Consider the following 24186-nt stretch of genomic DNA (forward strand, 5'->3'; position numbering starts at 1 on the left):
ATGTTAATGTTGTATGTGTTAATAAATAATTTGTAAGTAATTTGTTTTTGTAGTCTCCTAGTAAAATGTTACTAAAAATAATTGAAGACACAAGTACAATTTCTTTAGATAATGTAGGATATAGTTTAGCAGCTGTTCTGATAAAGTTATATCCTTTATTCGGCTGAAAAACACTTGCATAGCAATTACTATAGTGGAAATGTTGAAAACTCCCTATGATTGATAACAAACAGTAACAAATAAAATTCAACTTTTACTTCTCAATTTTAAATTGCTGGCCGTGATACTTGTGAAACCTGATCATACTTAGAAAGTATGTATGGGATTGTTTGGTTTAAAATTTTCCTTATTCAAAAGACTTTATATGGAAAATCAATTTACTCCCCAATTTTGGATAAAATCATCAACATCTTAGAATGGAAAGGAACTTCTCTCTTAATTCCCAGCTTCTGGTGTCTTGTGGTAAGACAACAACCCAAAACTTATTTAAATAGCTAACTAGCTGTGCAGCACAGTTAGTACTTAGAAAAGCTGGTTAATTTTTCCTTTACTTTGACAGCAACCTCAGGGTGGATAAAATCTGTAAAGTATTATCTTGAAAAGAAATCAGAAGACTGATAGAGATTGGGAACAGAAGCAACATAAACATGATACTAATTGGCAATGGGGACAGCAAACGTCACACTGATACTGTACAGTTTTTTCCAACTCAAAAAAGTGACCTCTTTAACTCAACAGTAGAACTTTATTAAATGTAAAGTGGTTTAGCATTTTTTCCACATGTGAGATTTATGCTATACCTAAATCTTTGCTGTAACTATGTAGCCCACATCTAAAATGATATTTCATGGACTCTATACCTTCTGGCATTCATATCATTGTACTGTTTCATAAAAGGCATGGAATATCAGTACATTTTGAAATATTGAACAATTCCACAAATTTAATTCTCTTTTGAAGAAAGATAAGACTCTTGTAGTATAGAAACAAAGGAGAAATGAGTATTGGAGGTTGATAATAACATTTGGAGGACCAGAAATATGGGGAGAAAGCATTCTGCTGGTATAATAATAGATTTATGGAAAAGCTATTAGCTTTCTGCTGTCATTTAAAGTGGATCAAGTTCTCTACAGTGTGTTTGACCAAACAGGACCAAATTATGTGTAATAATAACGATTTTATAGTTGAAATACTTCACGTTCCTGTAAAAAGGCAAAATGGGGCTGGCAGATTGATTTTATATGATATGAACCCTTTCTCACTTCAATACACAGGTCAACATTTTTCATACAGCTGAAAAAACATTTAGTAACAGGTTTGCTGAAAAAGTGGTGTGGAGAAAAGTTAAGTATAGGTACAGAAATAGCACCCTTTTTGCTAGTAATCTTAAGTACTGTATTTTTCAGAGTATAAAATGCACTAGAGTATAAGACTCACCAAGGTTTTGAAGAGGCAATTTTTTTAAAAAAAGTTTTTGCACTCTGCAGACCTCCCAAAAATGGCCCGTTTTTTTTGCAAAAACGCACCCCCCCCCAAAAGGCATGAATAGCCTTTTAGGGGGCTTGCAGAGTGCTCCGGGAGGGGGGGGGGACGAACAAAAAACAACCTGGTTTTCACAAAAACGGGCCCATTTTTTGTCAAAACAATTGCATGCATAGCCTTTAGGAGGCTTATAGAGTACTCCTTGGGGCTGAGGGGGGGAGCAAAATTGAGCAAAAAATTGCCTGTTTTTTACTCATTTCTGCCTTCCCCAGTACCCCGGGAGCTCACTGAAAGCCTTCTACAGGCTCTGCACAGCCATTTTGGTGAAGTGCTGGGTTTCAGGAGGCAAAAAATGCTTTATTTAATGTATAAGATGCACCCAGATTTTCAGCCTCTTTTTTGAGGGAAAAAGGTGTGTCTTATACTCCAAAAAATACAGTAAGTCACCCCATTTTCCCTTATGATTTGGGGAATGTTGTATTCATATATGAATAGCTGCCAGTGTAGCATACAACTTGGCCTTTAGTTTCAGTAAAATTCTTCAAATATTTCTTTTCTCTTACATCTTTTTTATCATTCTTGACAGAACCGCATGCTGGTTTTAGAATAGCATTCAACATGTTTGATACAGATGGAAATGAAATGGTGGACAAAAAAGAGTTCTTGGTGGTAGGTATGCTACATGTTACTTTTAAAATTTGTTACTTTCTTTTTTCAAATGTTTTTAATATGTTTTTTAAATTTTTAAAATCTTTTCAAAGGTGAAATTATTTTTGGTAAATAAATGTTACTCAAATTCAAATCCTAAAGGAAAAAAGATCTCCCACTTAATATCTATCTTAACAATTTATTCCCCCATACCTTTATGTTGTATAGGGGTTTTTTATTCTTTGGTTCTTCATTTGAATCTGTTCTACTTGGCTAATACGACTTCTTCATATGATGATGTTGTTGATGACGTTACGGTCAGTCGTTTCTTGGTGATTCTGACATTTTTGGGCACTTGTTTCAGAGTTCCTTAGATAATGGCATAAAAGCCCTCTATTTCAAGCTCTGTTGCAGCAATCATTTGGGTATAGATTTGGACACTGTGATTCTGAGGGCTTGAGGTAAATTCTGATGGTCATAATTTGGTCACTGATGGTTGAGAGTAGGGGTTGGTTCCTGCCGGTCCTTGCCGGTTCTTGCGGACCTGTTGGTCGGTGAACCCGGAAGTAATTAACTTCTGGGAACGCCCCCTCTAAGGTGCAGCTAGAACTGGCCACGCGCAAAAGACCTCCCCAGACTTGTTTTGTTGAGCACTGGGCGACTGATGGTAGTTTGCGCCGGCCGCAGCCGCTCAAACTAGCGCCAGTCACCCCCTTTTCAGCAAAGCAAGCCCAGGGAAGTCCTTTGTGGGCAGCCAGTCCTAGCCGCTTGTGCCCAGCACTGTGGCTGAGATGAAGCCCCAAAGCCCCCGCCACCACCAGAATATCTGCTGCCGCCTCCTCCTCCTACAACAGCATTGCCGGATTTGCCGCCCGATGCTGCGGCTGAGTTGAAGCCACCAAAGATCCCGTCGGCACCCCTGCCCGTGGCAACGATGCCTCCCCCTCTGTTCGGAGCATCTGAGCTGGGCCCCGCATTATCCCTCCCCCCTCCTCCTCCGCCATGCTTTTGAGGAGCCATGAGGCCGCAGGACCCAAAAGGAAGGTGGCAGAGGGGACAGGAGCAAGAAAAAAAGGCCTCATGGCTTCTTAAAAGCACGGCGGAGGAGGAGGCGGTGGCAGCAGAGGTAACACGGGGCCCAGCTCAGGTGCTCCAAGAGGAGGGGAAAGCGTTGCTGCCACAGGTGGGGGTGTTGGCGGGAGGTTTGCTGGCTTCACCTTAGCCGCAGCATCGGGCAGCAAATCCGGCAGTTCTGTTGAAGGAGGAGGAGGCGGCAGCAGACATTCCGGTGGCGGCGAGGGCTTTGGGGCTTCACCTCAGCCGCAGCGTCAGGTGGCAAATCCGGCAGTGCTGTTGGAGGAGGAGGCACAGATATTCCGGTGGCGGCGGGGGCTTTGGGGGTTTAATTCAACCGCAGCGCCGGGCACAAGTGGCTAGGATTGGCCGCCCACAAAGGGGGCTTACCAAGTTTACCCATCTTCTCCAAGAAGCAACTTTCTCTCTTTCTTTATCCCCTACGTTACTTCTTCTTCAGTTTGTACATGTTCCTGGGTGGTATCTTCTATTTAAGGATGGAAGTCCTCCCTAGGAAAATGATTGCACCTGACATACTATCTCTTCTTAGTTGGTAGTAATATATAGAAAAGCCCTTTCTCTACTTTTGTCTCGTTATTTTCATTCCCCTTGATAGGCCCCATTTTTCCACTCTGTTTTTCATTTGACTCATGGCAGCTGTTGACTTCTTTAAAGACAATGGGGCCTAATAATGAAAATGTTTCTTTCTTAAAAGAAAAAAGCAAAAAAAAACAGAATTTCATGACGGGGGATAAGAGAAAGGGTCCTTTGATATGATTATTCTACACTTTCGTGCTCATATTTATAAAACTCAGTGCCTCTGTGAAAGGTAAGAATGACTACTGCGTTTGTGGTGCAGTCAGAACATTGCGTGTGTTGAAGTTGTTTTAACGCAAACCAAAGGTGCCTTTTAAAAAACAAGTTTACATCATATTCTTATGAATGCCAGTGCTGTGTGTGAGGTAATTTAAGGTGGTTCTGACAAGTGTCGTCGGCATCTTCAGTGGCAGCCCTGCCCCCTGTGAAAAAACCGAAGATGGAGCAGATCCACGCAGATGATGACTGGAGGAGGAATTCTGGGAGTTGAAGTCCACAAGCCTTAAAGCTGTCAGGTTTGAAGACCCCTGGGTTTTTTTTCCTAAAGAGTTAGGGGTGCAAGGATCTTGTAACTTGACAGCTTTCAGACTTGCATGCTTCAGTGCCAGAGTTTCTGAATAGCTACTTGGACCGACCTAAGTACTAATTCATAATTTCATATCCGGTCACATGGGTGGCAAGCCACTCCCATCCGGTCACATGGGTGGCAAGCCACTCCCACAAAGGAGGCCACACCCACAGAGTAGGTTCCAACAATTTTTGAAACCCACCACTGGTTGAGAGGCTTTCCACTGCTCCAGAAAATTTCTTGCTTACAATAAATGCCACTTCATTTGTTTTCCTATCATGTCCCGAATAATAGTGAAATCCTCAAACTGGAAAAAGCCATTGTATGACCAGTGTAGCTTCAAGGAGGTCAATTTCCAGGTTCCACTACAAAACCGCGGTCGACTAAAGCGCGCTCGACGAAACCGCGTACCTGACGTCATCACAGTGCGACGAAAAAAGCACGCTGTGAGCGGTAAAGCTAAAAATAACGCGTAAACCTAAACCTAACCCCCCCAAACCTAACCCTAAACCTAACCCTAAACCTAACCCTTAACCTAACCCTAAACCTAACCCTAAACCTAACCCTTAACCTAACGCTAAACCTAACACTAACCCTTAACCTAACCCTAAACCTAACCCTAACGCTTAACGTAACCCTAAACCTAACCCTAACCCTTAACCTAAACCTAAACCTAAACCTAACCCTTACCTTTACGTGAATTGGCTTGCTTTAAAAGCGCTTTTTAAAGCGCCCTTTTTTCTCTGCGGTCGTCGTCGCGCTGCTGACGTCAGCGACGCACTTTAATCGGGCGCGCTTTAGTGGACCGCGGTTTTGTCGTGCCACGCAATTTCCAACCTGATCATTTCTTGTTTGACAATATCTAATTTACCCTCTCATTCCTCTGGGATTCCATGTGATTTTCTGATGTATCTCTATAAAGCGCAGACATTCTTTTCCGCCAATAGCTGCCTCAGCAACTGGGATTCCTGTTATCCTACCGTTCGGCACCCTATTTGATATATTTAAAAAAATTTCTATAGAGTTTTCTATGGTGAGTTTTTTGTGGAATAGGTGGCCAGCTCTTTCTCCAAGCCTGTAACTCACTATTTGATGGCTGCCCAAGGACAGCAACTGCTGCAGTCCTTGTTAACCCGGACGACAGCTTTTTCTTTTTGTTGACTCATCATGGTTAGTGGGTTTGTGGTTACTCTTAATCTGACTCCTTCATTGAGACCTGTCTGGCTTGGGTGACTGTTCTGGTATACTTCCTGGTCGTATACCTCTAGCATAGTTGTCAACATTATAGAACACACAAGCCCCTCTCCCAAAGGGGAATTTCACATGGAGGGGCTTCATGATAAAAAGTGATTACTTAAGAAACATACGGGGTGGTTGTCTAATATCCCTATGTGATTGTGAAGCCTAAATGGAAAAAAAAGGTATGGGAGAAGAGGAAGGTGAACTGAAGAAGAAAGTTGAGAAAGTAAGTAAAATAAGAGATATAGGAGGAGTTTGTAGAGCTTTTAATGCATATCACTCTTCCTTCTTCATGCATTTTTCAAAGGTCAGTGAAATTTCATAAGTATCAATTCATACATTTCCCTTATTTCACAGGGTTATTTTTTTTTAAATTGTCTTTAGAAGCCATCAGTTTGAAAGCACCCAGAGTGGTATGGTAAGAAAGTAGAGGATAAAAATGTATACAAATTTCCTCTCCAGTTAATAGACTGAGTAACTGGAATAAGTCTGAGGTTGAACTGGCATTTTGAAGGTATGAAATGATAGATATCTGATTTGCAAATATGAAGCATAGGCATTTTGTAAATCACTACTGAGAAGGAGGAATATTATGATGCACTTTCATCTAAATAAGAATGTTTGCGGTTCATATTTAAAAGAGCGGATATGAAAGGAGTGTAAATTGTGACCAACATTATAGAACAGGGGCTTTAAAAAAACTCCCACAAAAATATTTAATATAAACCAAAGACTTTTCCAGTACCTGCTATTTTGCTATTAATCATCAAATGCTTAACAGATTTTTGTCTTTTTTAAAAAAACTGTTTGTTTGTGTCATAGGTCTGAGGTCAGAGAACAGAGGGATTTTGTTCCCTTGATACAAGAGATGTTGTTTTGTCCTTCAGCTTTCAACAGTCAATCCCATTATTTTGTTTCAGACAATGTTCCTATGAAAAGTGCTCCTAGATTAATTCATGTTCACTGCTGAATTCTTTGGTATCCTGTAGCATTTCTTCTACACAAAAGGTTCATTTCCAGAAGATCAAATGAACTTTGCTGATGAATGCAACAAGATCTTCTTCCCTGTATCTGATGTAAGGAAATCAAAGCATGGAAGATTTTTTTTAAAAAAAAGGTCTTTTTGCCTTTTCAATTACCAACACTCTTTTTACCTTTTTTAAAAACTAACCTTACAGTTTAGTCCAATGGGAGCTGTTTCAAATGTTCAAAGAACATATGGTGTAATCTCTTGGGTCAATGGTACAGAGTGCAGGTGGCAGATTACATGATGAAGGTTTCTACATTTAAGAATGTTCTTTCCTTGGAAAGCTAATATGCCAGATGAAAGAAATGAGGCTAGAACCATTCTTATTTAATAAATAACTTTCTATATTTGGAAATTTTTATGAGAAAATAAATAGAATATGATGCTTCACCTTCTATTCTGAAGTGGCACATTTTCAGTAGAACTGTTATGCTTTTAATGAATATCAGTATCGATTCAGAGACTCAGATATTTCTAAAAACACAGTGCATTTGCTAGTTATAAAGTTATCATTAAGTTGTTGGGTCACATAGAAATATTTCATAAATGAATATTTATTTGAAACTTAATTCTGAAGTTTAAATATGTATATGTATATGTATATATATATGTTTTATTTGTGCTGATAAATAAATAAAGGGAGACTAGTATAGATCTATTTCAAGCTATTTAGCTCTCATCAGTTAGCCATACCCTTACTGGGATTCGAACCTGTGCTGTATTGCATCTTAGGCAAACGTCTTGGCCATTATGCCACAGGTCTCCTCCTTATCAGCTGAAGCCAGAGAAGAAGGTATATATTTAGTGTCACAACCCCTGGTAAGCCCCAATTATGGAAGGAAGCTAACTGCTTCCATCATCTGTCAATTGGCTCATCACAAGAGTCCATCACGATAGAAACCCAATATTTTTACTGTTGCCTTTGTTATATTTGTGTTTTATTTGTGCTGATAAATAAATATATATATTTAAAGTCACACATATATATATATATGATCAAAAACACAATTTCTTGCCTTACATTCTCCAGTACACACAAACAAAATGCAACATTTTTTTCTCTTATGCACATGTGAGCATACTGATGTTGATAATGCTTGCTGTTATAGGGTTTTTATTTTGCTTTTTCTATTTTTAATTTTTATATTATTTATTGTTAGATTGCTTGCTGTAAGTGAAACAGAAAAAAATGATAAAAAATCTAAACAAACACTAGCAAAGCAATGAAAACAATAAAAATTAGCAATAAAATACAATAATGTAAATTAAAAGATGGGCGGAGGGGAAGCAGGAAGCACAAGGAGGTGGTCGTGTCAGCTAATTAGTCCAGTAGCCACCTCCAGTGTGGTAATGAGACCCCACACCAACCAGCAAAGCCTGGTCTTTAGATTCTTGGAGAAGGTAGGGACAAACCTTACCCCAGGGGGCAGGATGTTCCAGAGGGTTGGCGCATAGCAGAGAAGGCTCTTTTGGATCCTGCCTACCAAGGTTCTTGACTGATGGGTTACACAGCAAGCCTCCATTTCCAGCATGGGTAGGGGCAATTGTTTATGGTTGCTTATTTTGCATTTTTATTCACTTTTGTGAGATGAGAGGCCTTACAATTCAGAGCAAATCAATTAATAAAAGAATTGGGCAGAGGAAGTTAAAGCTACAATATACCACCTGATAGACTTCATATTATCTTTGGCCCAGGGTTTTTGTACCTATTCCATAATATTAAATGTAGCATGTCAATCAGGTATGTCTATAAGTTAATTGAATCAGATGCAAACTTACAGAGTTGGTTCCTACTACTAATAAAAAAGATTCAAATGACGGTTCTTAGAGGAAACTCTCAACATCTACAGTATTTGTTTGCATAGGACCTAATGTCAAACTGTCAAACTTCATTTATTAATAAATTGAGATTTCAATGTGCTGCTTAACATAATACTGCATTTGCTTTTATCTATGGGAGAATAGCAATTAAAAGCTATTTAAAACTATTATATTAAAAATAAATATCAGTGATATTACTTATATTATTCAGCTGAAGCTAAGGGTCTCTTTTCCTACATCATATCCCAAAGTATTATGACTAAGTTATTGTCCATAAACATTGTTAAAATAAATAACCATAGATTATACTTTTTTTTTTCAGCTGCAAGACATATTTAGAAAGAAAAATGAGAAGAAAGAAAGAAAAGGAGATGAAGAAAAGCGTGCAATGCTGGTAAGGATTTTTAACAAACAAGTTTTTCATAATTCTTTGAATGTTGTTCTCAGTAGGATAAGAATAGTACAATAATAGTAATAACAGCAGTTGCTCATATTCTTTTCTGGTGAACATGAGCCTTTATCATAGTTCAAACTTTAACTGAAACAGAAATTGTAGAAGCACAAAATCTGATTTAAAATCAAGCAAATATATCTTCAGATTGCTGGAAATAAATCATTATTTTTCTACAGCATTGTAAGCTGCAAGTATAATTGCACCGGATTTTGATTAGGGAAAATAAGTTTAGTAATTTTTAGCATTGTCCTTCCATCTTTTTTTAAAGGGAATATGGTTTTGACATGAAAAATAATTTATTGGACAGTTAAAACTATTACAGCTAAACTCAAATTTACTTTATCTATTATAGATGTAATATTTTTACATGACTACCATACTGAGGATTTTTCTAAACTACAGTAAAATACTTCTGCAATTACTTTAATATTATTTGGTATACCATTTTTTTATTTAAAAAACCATTTAAAATGTTTCCATCATCAGTAATAACCATCCTTGCTAAAATGTCTCTGTTAAGTATCTAATACCTCATTTGAATGGTACCTATTATGGATAATTATCTCAAAACACCTTATATGTACCTTCCAAAAGCCTTGAGTTTTATTTATTTATTTAAAAGTAATAAATAACTCAAAAGTAAATGAGAGCCTATTGCAAATGTTACATGGGATATTTTAAAAATATAGGTTAATAGCATGAAGGGCACCTAAGCCTCTGGAGGTTTTTGCTGGTAACAGAAGAGATAGACACACAAAAAAAGTAGCAGACATAATCAGATGTTTGTAAATAGATCATTTGTACCAATGAAGAGCTCTTTAAATAAGAGAATTTCAGATGTTAGAACCAACCTTGCAATTTCTTCTTTCATCTCCTCCAGCAGCTTTATTCCTTTCTTTGGAAGAGCCAGAACCAACCAAAAAGAAAAAGATTCTAACACTTTGTATGAACAATTGTGACTTCCTTAAAAAAAAAATGTCTGTATAAGAAACACTGTTTCTTATTAGTCTTACACAATTGTATTTTTAAGGTCAAAATGTGATCTAAAGGTAATTAAAAATCTACATATTAAAATGTGGCATATAACCTTAGCTGTAAAGCATTGTATATAATATGTTTTAATATAGGTTTGTATATCTTACTAATTTCTGATTTCTTTCCTTTTTTTTCTATTGGTTTTATTTTGAAATTCAACTCTTCACTCATACTGCTATATATCAGCGTCTCCAGCTTTATGGATACCACAGTTCTACTAATGTATGTATTCTAAACTTGTTTACTGATCTATAAACACTATTTTTTAATGATACAAACATTATTTACAATAGAGTATATTTGGCAACAATTAGATTCACATATTCACTAAGCCAGAATGTGTTTCATTTGATTTTGGCTTAGCACGTGTTACTTCAACAACTGAATCATGTTCAATAAATTATGATTATATAAATTATGACAAAGTAATCTTTGGAGCAATTCACTTTTAAAGCATGTTCATTATAAATCAAGAGGAACTATCTGTTATAAGCCTAATGTCAGGCCTGCATGATATTTGGAACACTGACATCAAACTTGGAATTTTTTTTAGTTCTATAATATTGATGTAGAAGGACAAGATAGTCGTCGTGTCTTTATTTTATTTATTATTTATTTATGTAAGAAAATTTATATGGCTGCCCAACTTATTCTCAGTGACTCTGGCAGCTTATCAAGATTAACACCCAGTATAAAAGCAATAAAAAAGCAATCAGTCCCACCTCTATCTCCACTCCAATAACAATCAAATAAATCATTTTTATTATGTTGTTCACCAAGATAGGTCCAGATTTACGCCATAGGTGGATGAAAGGACTAAAGAAAAAACTGATGGGAGATGCAACAACTATTTGTTCTTCTATTTGCTATTAATCTTCTATAAATATACTGTAAATTTACTTTATGGAGAACTCATATTTAGATTTATAATCTGATTACTGTAGATTTTAAATATCTTAAAACTCAGGACAATGACATTTTTTGACTTTGACTTAAAATTCAAGTCTTAGTATTTGTAGTGAGTGATAATACTATATATAGAGAGTTTATATGAGTTTAACATATATATACTCCCTTTGTATGCTGCCAGTTTAATTGAATTCACCATACCATATGGGTAAATTTCAATACTACTATATTAGGTTCAATAGTTAAGCTATGAGTTTCTCTTCAGGCAGTTTATTTTATTTAGAAAGAGCAAAGGAATATTCAGTATTGATGTGTATGTTTTAATTAACCAGGTAAGATGAGAGAAATCAATAAAATTGGAACCACCCTTACAATGAAGACTAGTTTGTGTAGTCTAGAAAAATTAGAGCAAGAGACAGGCAGACAAGAGAAACTATCAGTTCAATTATGAGTTTAATTTTAAGCAATTAACTTTCTGCTGTTAGAAATACAGTCCTTTTTGGAAGCAGTAACATTCTTAAATAATGTAAGATAATAATGAACCATTAAGGACATAGCATAGATACAAGTGAGGTGAGTCAGAGTAGAGAAATTTATTGCCATACCTTCATATTATGTATTACTTTCCCATATCGTTGTCTGATGGATGCAGTAAGCATACATTGCATGTGCCTTCTGACACGCTAACAAATGTTGGATGAAAATGAAGCATGTACAGTTGGACAAATACTAATTCTGTTTTGATCATATATGTATCCTGAACAATTTGCTGGATATTGAAGCAGCAATAATAATTGGTACCCACCAACTATCAATCATTATCAAGGCACTGAGGCATACAAAGGCATATAGTTTTTCTCTATACTGCTCTTTATTCTCTATAATAGATTGACACAACGTATTTGTTCTCTGAACCTGAATATTAGGCACCCTGTTTCCCTGAAAATAACACCTCCCCAGATAATAAGCCCAATCAGGCTTTTGAGCGCATATGCTAAAATAAGCTCTCCCCAAAAAATAACCACCCCCCAAAAAAATATTGAAACACAGCAGCAGCCATGAGATGACCACGCTTGCTGCCTCCTGCACCTAAAAAATAATAAGACCTCCCAAAAAATAAGGCCAAGCGCTTATTTTGGGGGTCAAAAGAAAATAAGACCCTGTCTTATTTTCGGGAAAACATGCAAGAACAGGAGCTTTCTGTTTTTCATTAAATGTCAATCTGAACAAAAAAAATCCCAAGCCTAAAAAAAGTAGGGCTGGTTTCATAAGTAGCAGAGAAGAGTTATGTTTACAAGAGAACCAAAGTATTTTTGTCCTATTCACTTAAAAAATATACACAATGGAGCACCCCATTTTAAAAAATGTGTAAATGATCAGTAATCATAAATCCTTTACACAGGAAGATCCACAGGCTGAACAGTGGACTTGCTACAGTTTCTTAATATTCACTTTATTGTCTCTTTTCTCGGTATCACTATTATCATATTCAATCTCAGTAATTCTCACTTACCAACCATTTGTTCAGTGACCAAAATTATGACAAGTCCCTGTATCCAAACATTCACATGCTTGCAATCTGGGTGCTTGGCAGCTGGCTCACACTTACATTGTGGGCATCCCTCAGCCACATGATTGCCATTTGTGGCAATGCAAATTCTTTAATTTACTGACTTGGAATTTCATTCAAAATTAATGTGTTTCTTTTTTAGGTAATATTTATGAATAAAAATCACAGTTAATATTTTAATAACTCCTACAGGAATGGCAAAGCATTTAAACATTCTGTACACTAGACAAAACCTAAAAGAAACATAATTTCATAGCATATAATTAAGGATACCTTTCTTCCTGAAGAAAAATATCTACCGTATTTTTCAGAGTATAAGATGCACCAAGGTTTGAAGAGGCAAATAAAAAAAAGTTTTTGTACTCTGCAAACCTCCCCAAAATGGCCCATTTTTCACAAAAACAGGCTCATTTTTTTTCAAAAAAAAGGGCATGAATAGCCGTTAGGAGGCTTGAAAAGTGTTCCTGAAAAGGGGGGGACAAAAATGAGCAAAAAAACGTCCATTTTTCACAAAAATGGGCCTGTTTTTTGTCAAAAAAAGGGCACTGGGAAGCTTATAGAGTGTTCCTGGGGACTGGGGGGGGGCAAAATTGGGCAAAAAATGGGTTGTTTTTTGCTCATATCTGCCCTCCCCAGCCCCAGCCTCCTACAAGCTATGCACGGCAATTTTAGTGAAGGGAGCGGGGTTTCAGGAGGCAAAAATGCTGTATTCAGTGTATAAGATGCACCCAGATTTTCAGCCTCTTTTTTGAGGGAAAAAGGTGCGTCTTATACTCCGAAAAATATGGTACATTGGATAGCAGCATTCCTGTGTGTGTGTGTGTGTGTGTGTGTGTGTGTGTGTGAGAGAGAGAGAGAGAGGGGGGGGGGCGGGGGAGAGGGGGGGGAGAGACTGTTTCAGACTTGTTTTTCTATATGTAATTTAAAACTGAATGTTTTAGATAAAAAAGTTACTCTTTAAGAAATCATATAATTGTAAAACTATATGATAAATGAGGAAATGGTTCTCAGACCATTGCAAAGATATTACAGTATATAGCTATTCTTGCTGACTGGTTTTTTTCCCTTTCCCCAACATCTATGCTTTTTCGAAATTCTACAGGTGCTCAAAACAGCTGGAGAGGATCTTGTTCCAAGAAGCTATTGGGACACTCTGAGACGTAGCACAAGTCAGGCACTCTTTTCAGACCTCGCAGAGGTATAATAAAACCTCTGTACATCCCATAAAAGTCTTCCATTGTTTCCTATGCAGTTTTATTGTTTTCCTCATTGTAAATATTCTGTCTTTAAAAATATTTTTTGTCTCCCTTTAGGTTGGTTTTTTTTTTTCATTTGTCCCTTGGCATTTCTTTGGTACCTGTATTTATTAAGCATTTATCATTGAATTCAGAGTGTTTGTCTTTTGAGCTATGATATTTAATCTTTACCATGACAGAATTAATATTGTGACTTGTACACCAGAAATATTTAATACTTATTTACCTTGTGACATAAAAAATCCATAAGCATAAATATTCTTCCCACATACTTAGAATTAGACTTTACATTTGAAGGTTTCGAAGCCCCCTCCTGAAAACCTCCAGCTGTATTAGTGTTAAAGATTCTAGGATATTGGCCTAAATTGATAATCTTCTATGAAACAATTCATACTAAAGCTTCATCCAACTAAAGTCAAAAATTTTGGAAACTTCCACATATATAAGCAGCCAGGAACAGCTTCTGAAGAAGCAATGCAAACCTGGGGTAACAATATAATGATTTGAAAAGAAGTTTCTCCTTCTACTGGAAAAGCACCTGTAGCAAATAATAATAAATTCATATTTTTAACATAGCCTTGACAATGCAAACAGTGATCTGACAAAGGGAAAGGAGATGGGAGAAAGAAAAGAAAATTAAATAATTCTGTCCCAGTTCATAAAAAACTCTTACAGCTTGTAAAGGATATGGGCTGCTCAATAAGTCTTGCATGAGCTAATCACCACGTATGATCTTGTTCTTACATAGCAGTTGTCCTGATGACTTCAGCCAAGTCTGTCATAGAAATGCAAGTTGTAAACAAGAGAAGAAACATTACTCTGCTCCCCCCTCCTAGAAATAAGGCAGAGTACTCTATTACAAACAACAACTACTGCAGTTTGCTATCAAATAACTACATCTGGATTCTGTCACTTATGAAACTGAAAATTAATTAGTCATGTATGAAAAATCCATGCCTGGTAATATTTACTACCAAAATTTTAAACAGTAAATTTAAATCAGAAATTGTGAATTTATATTTTAATCTATAAAGCAGCTTCTTATAATCCCAACTTTCATTCATATTTGAGGCTTTTCCACATGTAGTAGAAATGTTAACATTTTCACATGTATAGATTTTTATGAGATGCAATTAGATTCTTAGGACCAAAATCTGATGAGCATCTAAAATACCTTAATAAGTTTATTTCCCACAACAAATTCATTTTTCATTTTTTATATTAAAGAAGGAATTAAAGAAAAATCATGATTTACCTTTTTAATATAATTCAACTAAAATATTAAATATCTTGTTTAGTTTCTGTAATTCATTTCACCCAATTTTAAACTGTTTTTAACTATCACTGATATATCTGTACATCGGTATGTTATGTTTGTTTAATTAAGAGAATAACATATTATTTACATAATCTGTGAGCAAGATTAATTTGTATTTATTTATCAAATTTAGAAACTGTCCACCTCACTTTCTCTGGGTGATTTACAAATAAATTGTAAAATTATTTTATAAACATTAATATATTAATTACTAACTATATAAAATTAATATATTAATTACTAACTGGTTTTGTAAAATATGTATTAGTTTAATGAGGGACAATGATATTTTTAAATAAAATTCATTGTTAATATTTTGAGTTATTTTTGTTTCTAAAATTATGCATTAAATTTATTGTTAATGCTAATGTGTTTTTAAGCATGCAGATGACTTTACCAGTTTACATTCTGATACTACATTGCTAATACACTTTTTTGGAAAGAAAGGAAAGGCTGAGCTTAACTTTGAAGATTTTTACAGGTGACTTTATTTTATACTTTGAATATATATTATGTTTTTATGTATGTCTTATATTTTTGGAAGGTGTTTTTCTTATCTTGAATAAAAAGAAAAAAATCTGCTTGGATGAACTTGTTCCTAATGTAGAAAAAAGATATTTTACCATGAAATGCAGAAAAGCCAAATTGAAGAGGCTATATAATAGATATTTTTCAAAAAAAAAATAATTCAATAATTATAGCAGCACTAAGAGGAATATGGGCCTTAGCTTTTGGCAGAGAAATTAATAATATGAATTATTCATAGCGAATGAAATAAACAAGTGACTACAACCTATTTGATTTCCTGCAACATATTTACAAATTCAGATCCTTCAAGCATTGTTTAAAGGAAAATACTTTTTTAAATTGCTTTATCTTTTGATGAATTGGTGTTTGAAAAATATCATAGCTGAATATATTGTTGCTAGTGTTTTAGTCTCTGAATTAATAGTAGGAATTATTCTACAGCAGAATTTAAACATTAGAGCTATTTGCTGTTACTCCCCCGCCTACCACATAATCTTTAAGACTCTGATATCAGTATTTTCATAAACTAGGTTTATGGACAACCTCCAAACTGAAGTTCTTGAGATAGAATTCCTTTCCTATTCTAATGGAATGACCACCATCAGTGAGGAAGACTTTGCACATATACTATTAAGATATACAAATGTGGAAAATACATCAAGCTATCTGGAAAATGTGCGCTGCAGTATCCCAGAAGAACAAGTAAGATTTCTAACAAGTGCCCCAGGCCCCTACAGAATTTTCATAGCCATATTCTTTTCAGCATCCTAACCTTGTTACTTATTAACTGGGGGGTGGGGGGTGGACCTTTCCTAAATAATTCATTTCTAGATAGATATGCTTAAATATGAAAACTAAAATTTATTCATAGTCCAATACTGAAGATGCATAGTGTTCATATAGTCCTGACTGACAGTAGGAAAGGAATGTGGGAGAGGAAGGAAAATAGTTTACATTGAAAGAAAAAGTAATTGGAATCTAAATAAAAGCATTTCACCCTGGAATCGTGTTAAAATACTTTTTTAAAAAAATATTCAAAATCCCAGAATACGTTTGCTTATTTCCCCATGAAATAAGTGCCTTTTAGAAGGAATAAAAATTCTACTAATGAATCTTTTAACATGCTGACAGAAAAAAGTTCTCTTGCTATATTCTGCTTATTACATCATCACCAATGTCAGTGAAATGCCTTTAGATTAAACATTGGCAATAATGTTTCTCTCACTCTAGCCGTCCAACTCATTTCCATTTATTGAATCTATAGGCCGTCCAATCCCGGAAGACTCCGGGCGGCTTACAGGAATAAGAAATATTAAAAAGGATTAAAACAAATAACTCATAACATATAATTTACATACTTCTCTATTTGATTACATATCAGATTTTAATTTCAGCTAATTGTTACTCTGAATTATTTTTCTTAAACTATATTCTAAAACAACACATAGCCACATGCTTTATATTTTATCATTTAGTAAAATGAATTGTCAAACAAAACTATAATCAAATTCAAGTTGTATCAAATTACAAAATCAAGTTTAATATACATCTGTAAAAAGTGTGCAATGAATTAAGCAATTCATCTTGCTGATTGCTGAGAGCCAGTTTGGTGTAGTGGTTATAGTGCTGGCCTAGAAATTAGGAGACTGTTGTAGGCCTGTTTTAGGCATGAAAAATGGCTGGATGACTTTGGGCCAGTACTCAATCCAACTTGCCTCATAGGATTGTTGTGGGAAAAATAGGAGGCAGGAATTTTAGTCATCTTTGCGACCTTGAGTTATATATAAAATGGTGGAATAAAAATTTAACAATAAATGTTATTCGTATTATTCTTGCCTGAACAGAAAGTTTATCAAAGGATTTTTTTTTCATCTTGCCTTTAATATTTTTATAAATAATTCAAAGCAACAAGCAAACTTAATACTCCTTGTTGGAAAACAAAAAAAACCAATATTTTTTGTTTTTCCCATAAAAATCTGTTTACCAGCTGGCTTTTATTCCTAAGGCAGGACTAGAACTCATAGTCCCTGATTTCTAGGCCAGCACTTTAACCACTACAGCAAACTGGCTCTCAATTCTCATCTTAACATGATGAATTAATTTGTAGAAACCCAGCATTAAGTTCAGCAGTTCTTCAGTGTCTAACGTGTTATTATATAAATAAATAAATAGAAAATCAATATATCAGGAAACAAAAGTGTTGTTAGGAGCATATTTCAATAATATAGCAATCTAGTGAAAACAGAATTCATCATTGTTGATATTAAAGGAAGCCTTTCTTACATGGGATATTTTTAGCATAATTCTTATTTGTAGATGGATCAGGTTTAACTATTTCTGAATCACTCATAAACAATTGGATTTCTTTTCAAATACTGCACTTTTTAATATATTTCACTTTTGGCTAGGTGAGTCAAGAGGAAACAATCAGCTAACATTATTTAGCAATTTTTTAAAATCCATTCAGTCATGTCCATTTCTCACAGATTGCCTGGACACACTTGTTCTTGACAAGATTTTTAAAAGTGGTTTGTCATTGCCACCTTCTTAGGGCTGACAGATAGTGACTAGCCTAATGTCAGCCAGCTGGCTTTATGCACAAGGGAGGATGAATGGACAGCCTCCTGATTTTTACCCTGATGCCTTAACCACTAACCAAGCTGTCTCTATTCAGCAGTTAATAGAAGCTAAAACACTGAATAGCTAACATATTTAGTTACTCTTAGATATTTAGCTTGCAAGTAAGTTAAAGTATATTATTTATTTATTAAATTTATTTGCTGCCTGTCTCACTACAAGTTAATACTAGGAGCAAACTATTAATTAATGAAACATTGAAAGGAAATATAAACAAACAAGCGCTAATTATAGGAATAAAGGAGAGAGAATATTTTTTCTACTTCCTCCAAGGAATCAGAAGGAGTAAGAAATGGTTGGTAATGTGTCTTTGCTTTGCCTCAGCGAGATAAAATTTCAGCAGTGATAACTCAGAAAACAGGAGAGGCCACATGAGCAGATTGTAAACTTCCATTTCCCTGAAAGGCTTGTTTGTAGTATATTATTGCTGTTTAATTTAAACCCATATTTCTATCCAGAGAATGGTATGCCCTGTTCTGTATGTGAGATCAAATGTTTACTGGCACATGGTTAATTGTTGTTGTTTAGATTATTTTTATCCTACTTTATTATTCTTTATGAATATCTCAAGGCAGCAAATGTACAGTATATAACACTCCTTCCACTATTTTCCCCTGTCATTGGATTGGATTAAATCTGGTGCCTTAACCACTAGACCAAACTTATTCTGTTGTTGTAATACATATGAACTCTGTACTTGCCCCTAAATAGGCAACCTCAGGACAGATGTTAGACAATAGGTTATCACAAAGATTATCCAACTAATTCAGAAAAGGGATGCTAGTAAGCAGAGTAGGGGATTTCCTGGCCTGGCCATTTTGTCGTAGCGGCATGCATTCAAAATTGGCATATTGGAAAAAGATCAAAAGGCTAGAGGTAATAAGAGGTGTTAAAATAGAATGGAAACCTGAAGTTTTTTATTAGGAATAATGACTGTGAAATATAAAAAAGAAATTCAGTATTTAATATTACATATAATTACAGCGGCAAGGATTGCTTTTGCCCAGAAATGGAAAAACAAATTAACTCCAAGCGAAGATGAAATAATAAGAAAGGTTATGGACTGTGCTGAAATGGACAAATTAACAAAAGAAATCCAGGGAAAAGAAGAAACAGAATACTACCAGATATGGGATAAATGGTATAGGTGGATGGAGGGATCAATGAAGGAAGACAACAAAGCCCCAAAATAGTAGTTAAGGAGAATTAATACATATATATGAATCCAAGTGGTTTAAACTTACTACAGGTAATCAGCCAAGATAGCAGACAGAGGAGTAAAATAAGAGGATTAAGAATGGTAAAATACAAATGAAATATAATAGAAGGGGAAACAATATAAGGTGAGCGATATCGATTGGCAATTGCTATTAGAAAGAACAGGACGCTCCTGTTCATATTGTATTGTGTAAATGTGATGTACGTTTAAGTTTTGTGTATGTGTATTTTACATGTTTGTAAATAAAATTTAAAACTTATTTTTTTAAAAAAATGGCATATTGTATAAAAAAGCATGTGACCAGCTATTTTTAACAGACCTAACAATTCAGTTTCTATGAACACGATCAAATTTTGTTCTCTGGTTTGTAAAACCAGATACACTTTGATAAACAAATGAAATAAATCAATAATCTAACTAACTACTGTTTTATTTTGTTTCATCTACAGTTAACCTGTGGAATTCTAGTAGGTGAACAAAATAGGATACAGAACACATAGGCTGATAAAATAGAGACCAATGAAAAGATGTACAGTAAATGTTTTTTCTTAATTCTGATAATCAATTGCCATCACAAATTTCAGGAGATAATCCCTGTTTTGGAATTGAATTGGTAGTGCTAGAAAGAAATTATTCTGAAAATTATTCTGAAAAGCGCATATAGAAGTTAAGTTAATAAGTGAAAATGTGAAATGAGTCTCAGTGCTTTACATCATACAGAAATTTCTCTTCCAAATCATTTTTACAGCAGGGTATTATATATTCCCTTGTTATACTCTTATTATCTTTTAATAAGCCATAGCCAGTCATAAACCCCCTGTTATTACTGCATTAAAAATAACATTTACAGTTATGTTTTGTTGGCATTGATCCATGCCAATGAATAATTAGACAGCATAATAAACTTTAATTTAGCTGAATCTATTATTTCTGAAGCGAATAAAAACAGCAATATATTAAATACACAGGATTCCTTAACTTGCTATAAATTATACTTTTACTGATTGAAGGCTTTATACACACACACACACACACACACATATACAGTATACACATTATGACAGACACTAGACAACAAACATTATTAAATATTTTAGAATATATTTTAAAAAGACAAGAGACAGAGGAATTGTTTTATTGCTACCAGTTTTTCCTGAGACACCAGTGCAACAGTGTTCTAATAAGTAAAGGAAATTAAATTGCCTGCTTCTTTTTTACTACAAGCCTTTTGCAAGACAAAGAAGGCATTATGGCAACTATCATCTTGTTTCTAAGGTCTAATGTTACTTTATTTCACAGGGCATTACATTCGATGAATTTAGATCCTTTTTCCAGTTTTTGAACAATCTGGAAGATTTTGCAATTGCAATGCAAATGTACAATTTTGCAAATCGTTCAATAGGACAAGGTAAGGCTGTCTAATGTCAAGATTTTATGCTTTTCATTTATTTATTTATTTTTCTTATTTATCACTTTTGTATTTTATCCAACTCCCAATGACTCTGTGCAGTTCACAACTAAATTAAATTAAAAGAAAGAAAATACAGACATACACAATTAAAATAAAAAGCTAGCGAAAATGAAAGACTGCAAGAACAAACCAAAAGGTTTTCATACTTTCCTGCCAAAGGTTTAGGCAAAGAGCCAGGTCTTCATGATTCTTCTAAATAATACCAGAGTAGGTACCATCCAGGGCTCAGAGGAAACCTCATTCCAAAGGCAGGGGCTGCCATAGAGAAGGTGTGTTTGCCAAGTCCTGATAGATATCAATCTTGCAAAATCAAATTGTCCAAGGAGATATTATGGGAAACAGGGAAACAGTCGCTCAAGCAACAAAGTCATATGCCATGTAGTAGAAGAAAAACTCATATTTTTTATTTAGCTGTCCTTCCACATTTCTGCATCAAATGTTTCATTAAAAATAGAGCTTGAATTCTCATGTAATATTAGGAATAACAGAGTTGTAAAGGATCTTGGACCTTGGTCTTCTAGTCAAACACCCTGCTCAAACTGGAAACCCTATACCAGGGATTATATCCAATAAAATCAGTTATTAAAATTATTGAAATGTTGTTAAATGCACTGATTTAAAGTATTGCTAATATAATTACAGAATTTTGAATGAAACTAAATGTCTAAAATTGAAAAGAAAAATAAGAATTTTTGATCAAAACTAGCTTGATTTATTCAAATTGAATTTTTTTTTCACTTCTATTATGGGGGGAATAACCTTGAGAGACCCTGAGAAATGCGAAGAAGACTTGCTGCCTGGGGAATAATCAGATAAAAGGGGACAAGGGAGCCTGCAATTACATAACAGGCAGAGAAATGCTAACTGACCATATTGTAGAAAGAGACAGAAGGACATTTGCACTTTCAAACTGCAAGATTCTGTAAATGTAGCCTCATAATACAGTACAATTAACTCATCTGCTGTGTTTCATGTCCAGTCTACCTAGAAAGGCTGACAATTAGGGTGAGTAGACTGGCTGGGTTTATTCATCAAGCTAAATCAAAATATGAATTTATTGCTTTGGTTTTGGCCTAATGAACTGTTGCAATTTGTAAACCATTATATAAAACTGATCGAGGCTACTACAAATTTATCTATAGAGCCTGTTTGCTTTTACTCTAAGATGGCTCACTTATCAGTCATTGAGCACATATTCTTGCCACAAACCCTCCATTGTAGTGGCAGCATCCTGCTGGGATAAGCAGAAGCTGCATTGGAGTATTCTGGCATTCAAATTTTTAGTTTTTAAAATAACTCTGTATCGCCAAAGGAATGGGGACCTGGGATAAACTGACTTTGTACACGGTCATATGGTCCAGTTACTGGCCTGTCCATTGTGTACTTTCTGCAACAGCCTTTGGTTGAACCCAGAACCATAAAGTAAAAAAAGAAGTCAGGAAACACTGTTTCTCACTGCTCTTCAGGCCTTGTGGAATATCAATACCTTGCTTTATCTCTTTGTCAATTATTATTGTAAACTCCTGTGACTCTGTATTGATTTAATAGTATACGGAAAGTTGGATAGTTTTAAAATGGGAACAACATTTCAGGAAAAGTTAGGAACTGAAGATAAGAAAAAAAGATTATTTTCCCCCAGATCTCTGATTAACATTATTACCTTATGTAAGATAGAAGTATTTTTTTGGTATATTTATCATGTAATGCTATCGCCAAGCCATCAAGTACTTTGTTCAGCACACTAATTTGCTTTTTTTTCTTAGATGAATTCAAGCGTGCAGTGTATGTGGCTACTGGTTTGAAGCTTTCAGCTCATTTAGTGAACACAGTTTTCAAAATCTTTGATGTAGACAAGGATGATCAACTGAGTCACAAAGAATTTATTGGTATTATGAAAGACAGATTGCATCGAGGATTCAGAGTAAGAGTCTAAATTATTGCTTAATCATGTTTATTACATCAGCAGCTTTAAAACTATATCACTGTTCCCATAGCCATTTTAAAATTATTCTTTTGTTGAAGTTAAAACTATTAATCATGTATGCTCTAGTTCTAACCAACCACTAATTTAGGCGACTGGATGTTTGTTTCTTCTGCAGGCTTAAACTACAAGCCTTACTATTAATCAAGCTGATCTTCAGTTTTATATTTAGCAACTTTAATTTTGCTGTTATAATTTATAAACAATACAGGCAGTCCCCGACTTACAACCACAATGGACCCCAAAATTTCTATTGCTATTTGTTAAGTGAGGCTTGTCCCATTTTATGACTTTACTTGCCAAGGTTGTTAAGTGAATCACTGCAGTTTTTAAGTTAGTAACATGATTGTTAAGTAAATCTGACTTCCCCATTGACTTTGCTTGTCAGAATGGGGCAAAAGGTGATCATATTACCCTAGAGCACTGCAATCATATGAATCAGTTGCCAAGTGTCTGAATTTTGAGAATGTGACCATGCAGTGTTTCACTGCAACGGTCATAAGTGTAAAATCTGTCGTAAGTCACTTTTTTCAGCATCATAACTTTGAATGGTCACTAAATCAACTGTTGTAAGTTGATGACTACTTGTATAGGCATATGAAATGCTTTTATAAAATTAAATTAGTTTACTGGGATGGGTTAATAGGACAATTAATTTATTAATATGTATAATTAATTTTGTCACAAATGATTTATACTATAAATCTGCAGATCTTGTATATTTTTTATTTAATTTACAAGTTTAAATTAGCTCAGACTTGAAAGGTTTTTCAAAACCTCAATAAATTCTGTGGTATTTTTTTAAAAAGACAAATATGTTTTATAATACGTATAAATATTTTAGATTAACAAGTCAAAACCAGCAACCATTTAAATATATGGCTTAGAAATTGGGCCATGCACTTGTTTGAACCAAACAACTGAAACTTTTATCTATTTTTCTCACAATTATTCAGTCTGATTTTCTCTTTTTTTAACTGGGTCTCTTTGAATCTTTTATTAATTTGCTCCTCTACTTATTCCTAGCACTTTTCCCCAAGGAAGGGAATTGTCTCTGGAGGAATGTGAAGCTATGTCGCTCTCTTAAGATTAGTTACAGCGTCTCCCACAGTGTGTTCATAAGATCCATCATTTTCATTAAAATAAGGATTATACTGTTGTAACCCAATCTTCACTCTTTTTATATATGTGTAATATCATGATGCTAATATAAAAGAAGTAGAGTTTGCATTGGCCTGCCTCCTTTTGCTATTTGCCCCTCTTTAGCAACAAATGATACAATTCATTGTCATTTTTTCTAATTTTTAGCTGCTACTCTTTCCTGTCCCACTTTCTGATACTTTGTTTGAAGA

At 34.8% G+C, this 24186-nt stretch overlaps 1 protein-coding gene across 1 annotated transcript in view; it reads left to right on the forward strand.

Moving 5' to 3' along the window:
* MICU3 (mitochondrial calcium uptake family member 3) overlaps positions 1-24186 on the forward strand; it is a 68659-nt gene that overhangs the window by 39206 nt on the left and 5267 nt on the right. The window contains 8 exon segments of the mRNA XM_032224244.1: positions 2069-2151; positions 8779-8850; positions 10132-10167; positions 13527-13622; positions 15379-15479; positions 16057-16228; positions 20682-20790; positions 22617-22774. Coding sequence (XP_032080135.1) covers positions 2069-2151; positions 8779-8850; positions 10132-10167; positions 13527-13622; positions 15379-15479; positions 16057-16228; positions 20682-20790; positions 22617-22774 — 827 coding nt within the window.

The sequence above is a fragment of the Thamnophis elegans genome, chromosome 9, assembly GCF_009769535.1.
Source record: "Thamnophis elegans isolate rThaEle1 chromosome 9, rThaEle1.pri, whole genome shotgun sequence".
Classification (NCBI taxonomy): domain Eukaryota; kingdom Metazoa; phylum Chordata; class Lepidosauria; order Squamata; family Colubridae; genus Thamnophis; species Thamnophis elegans.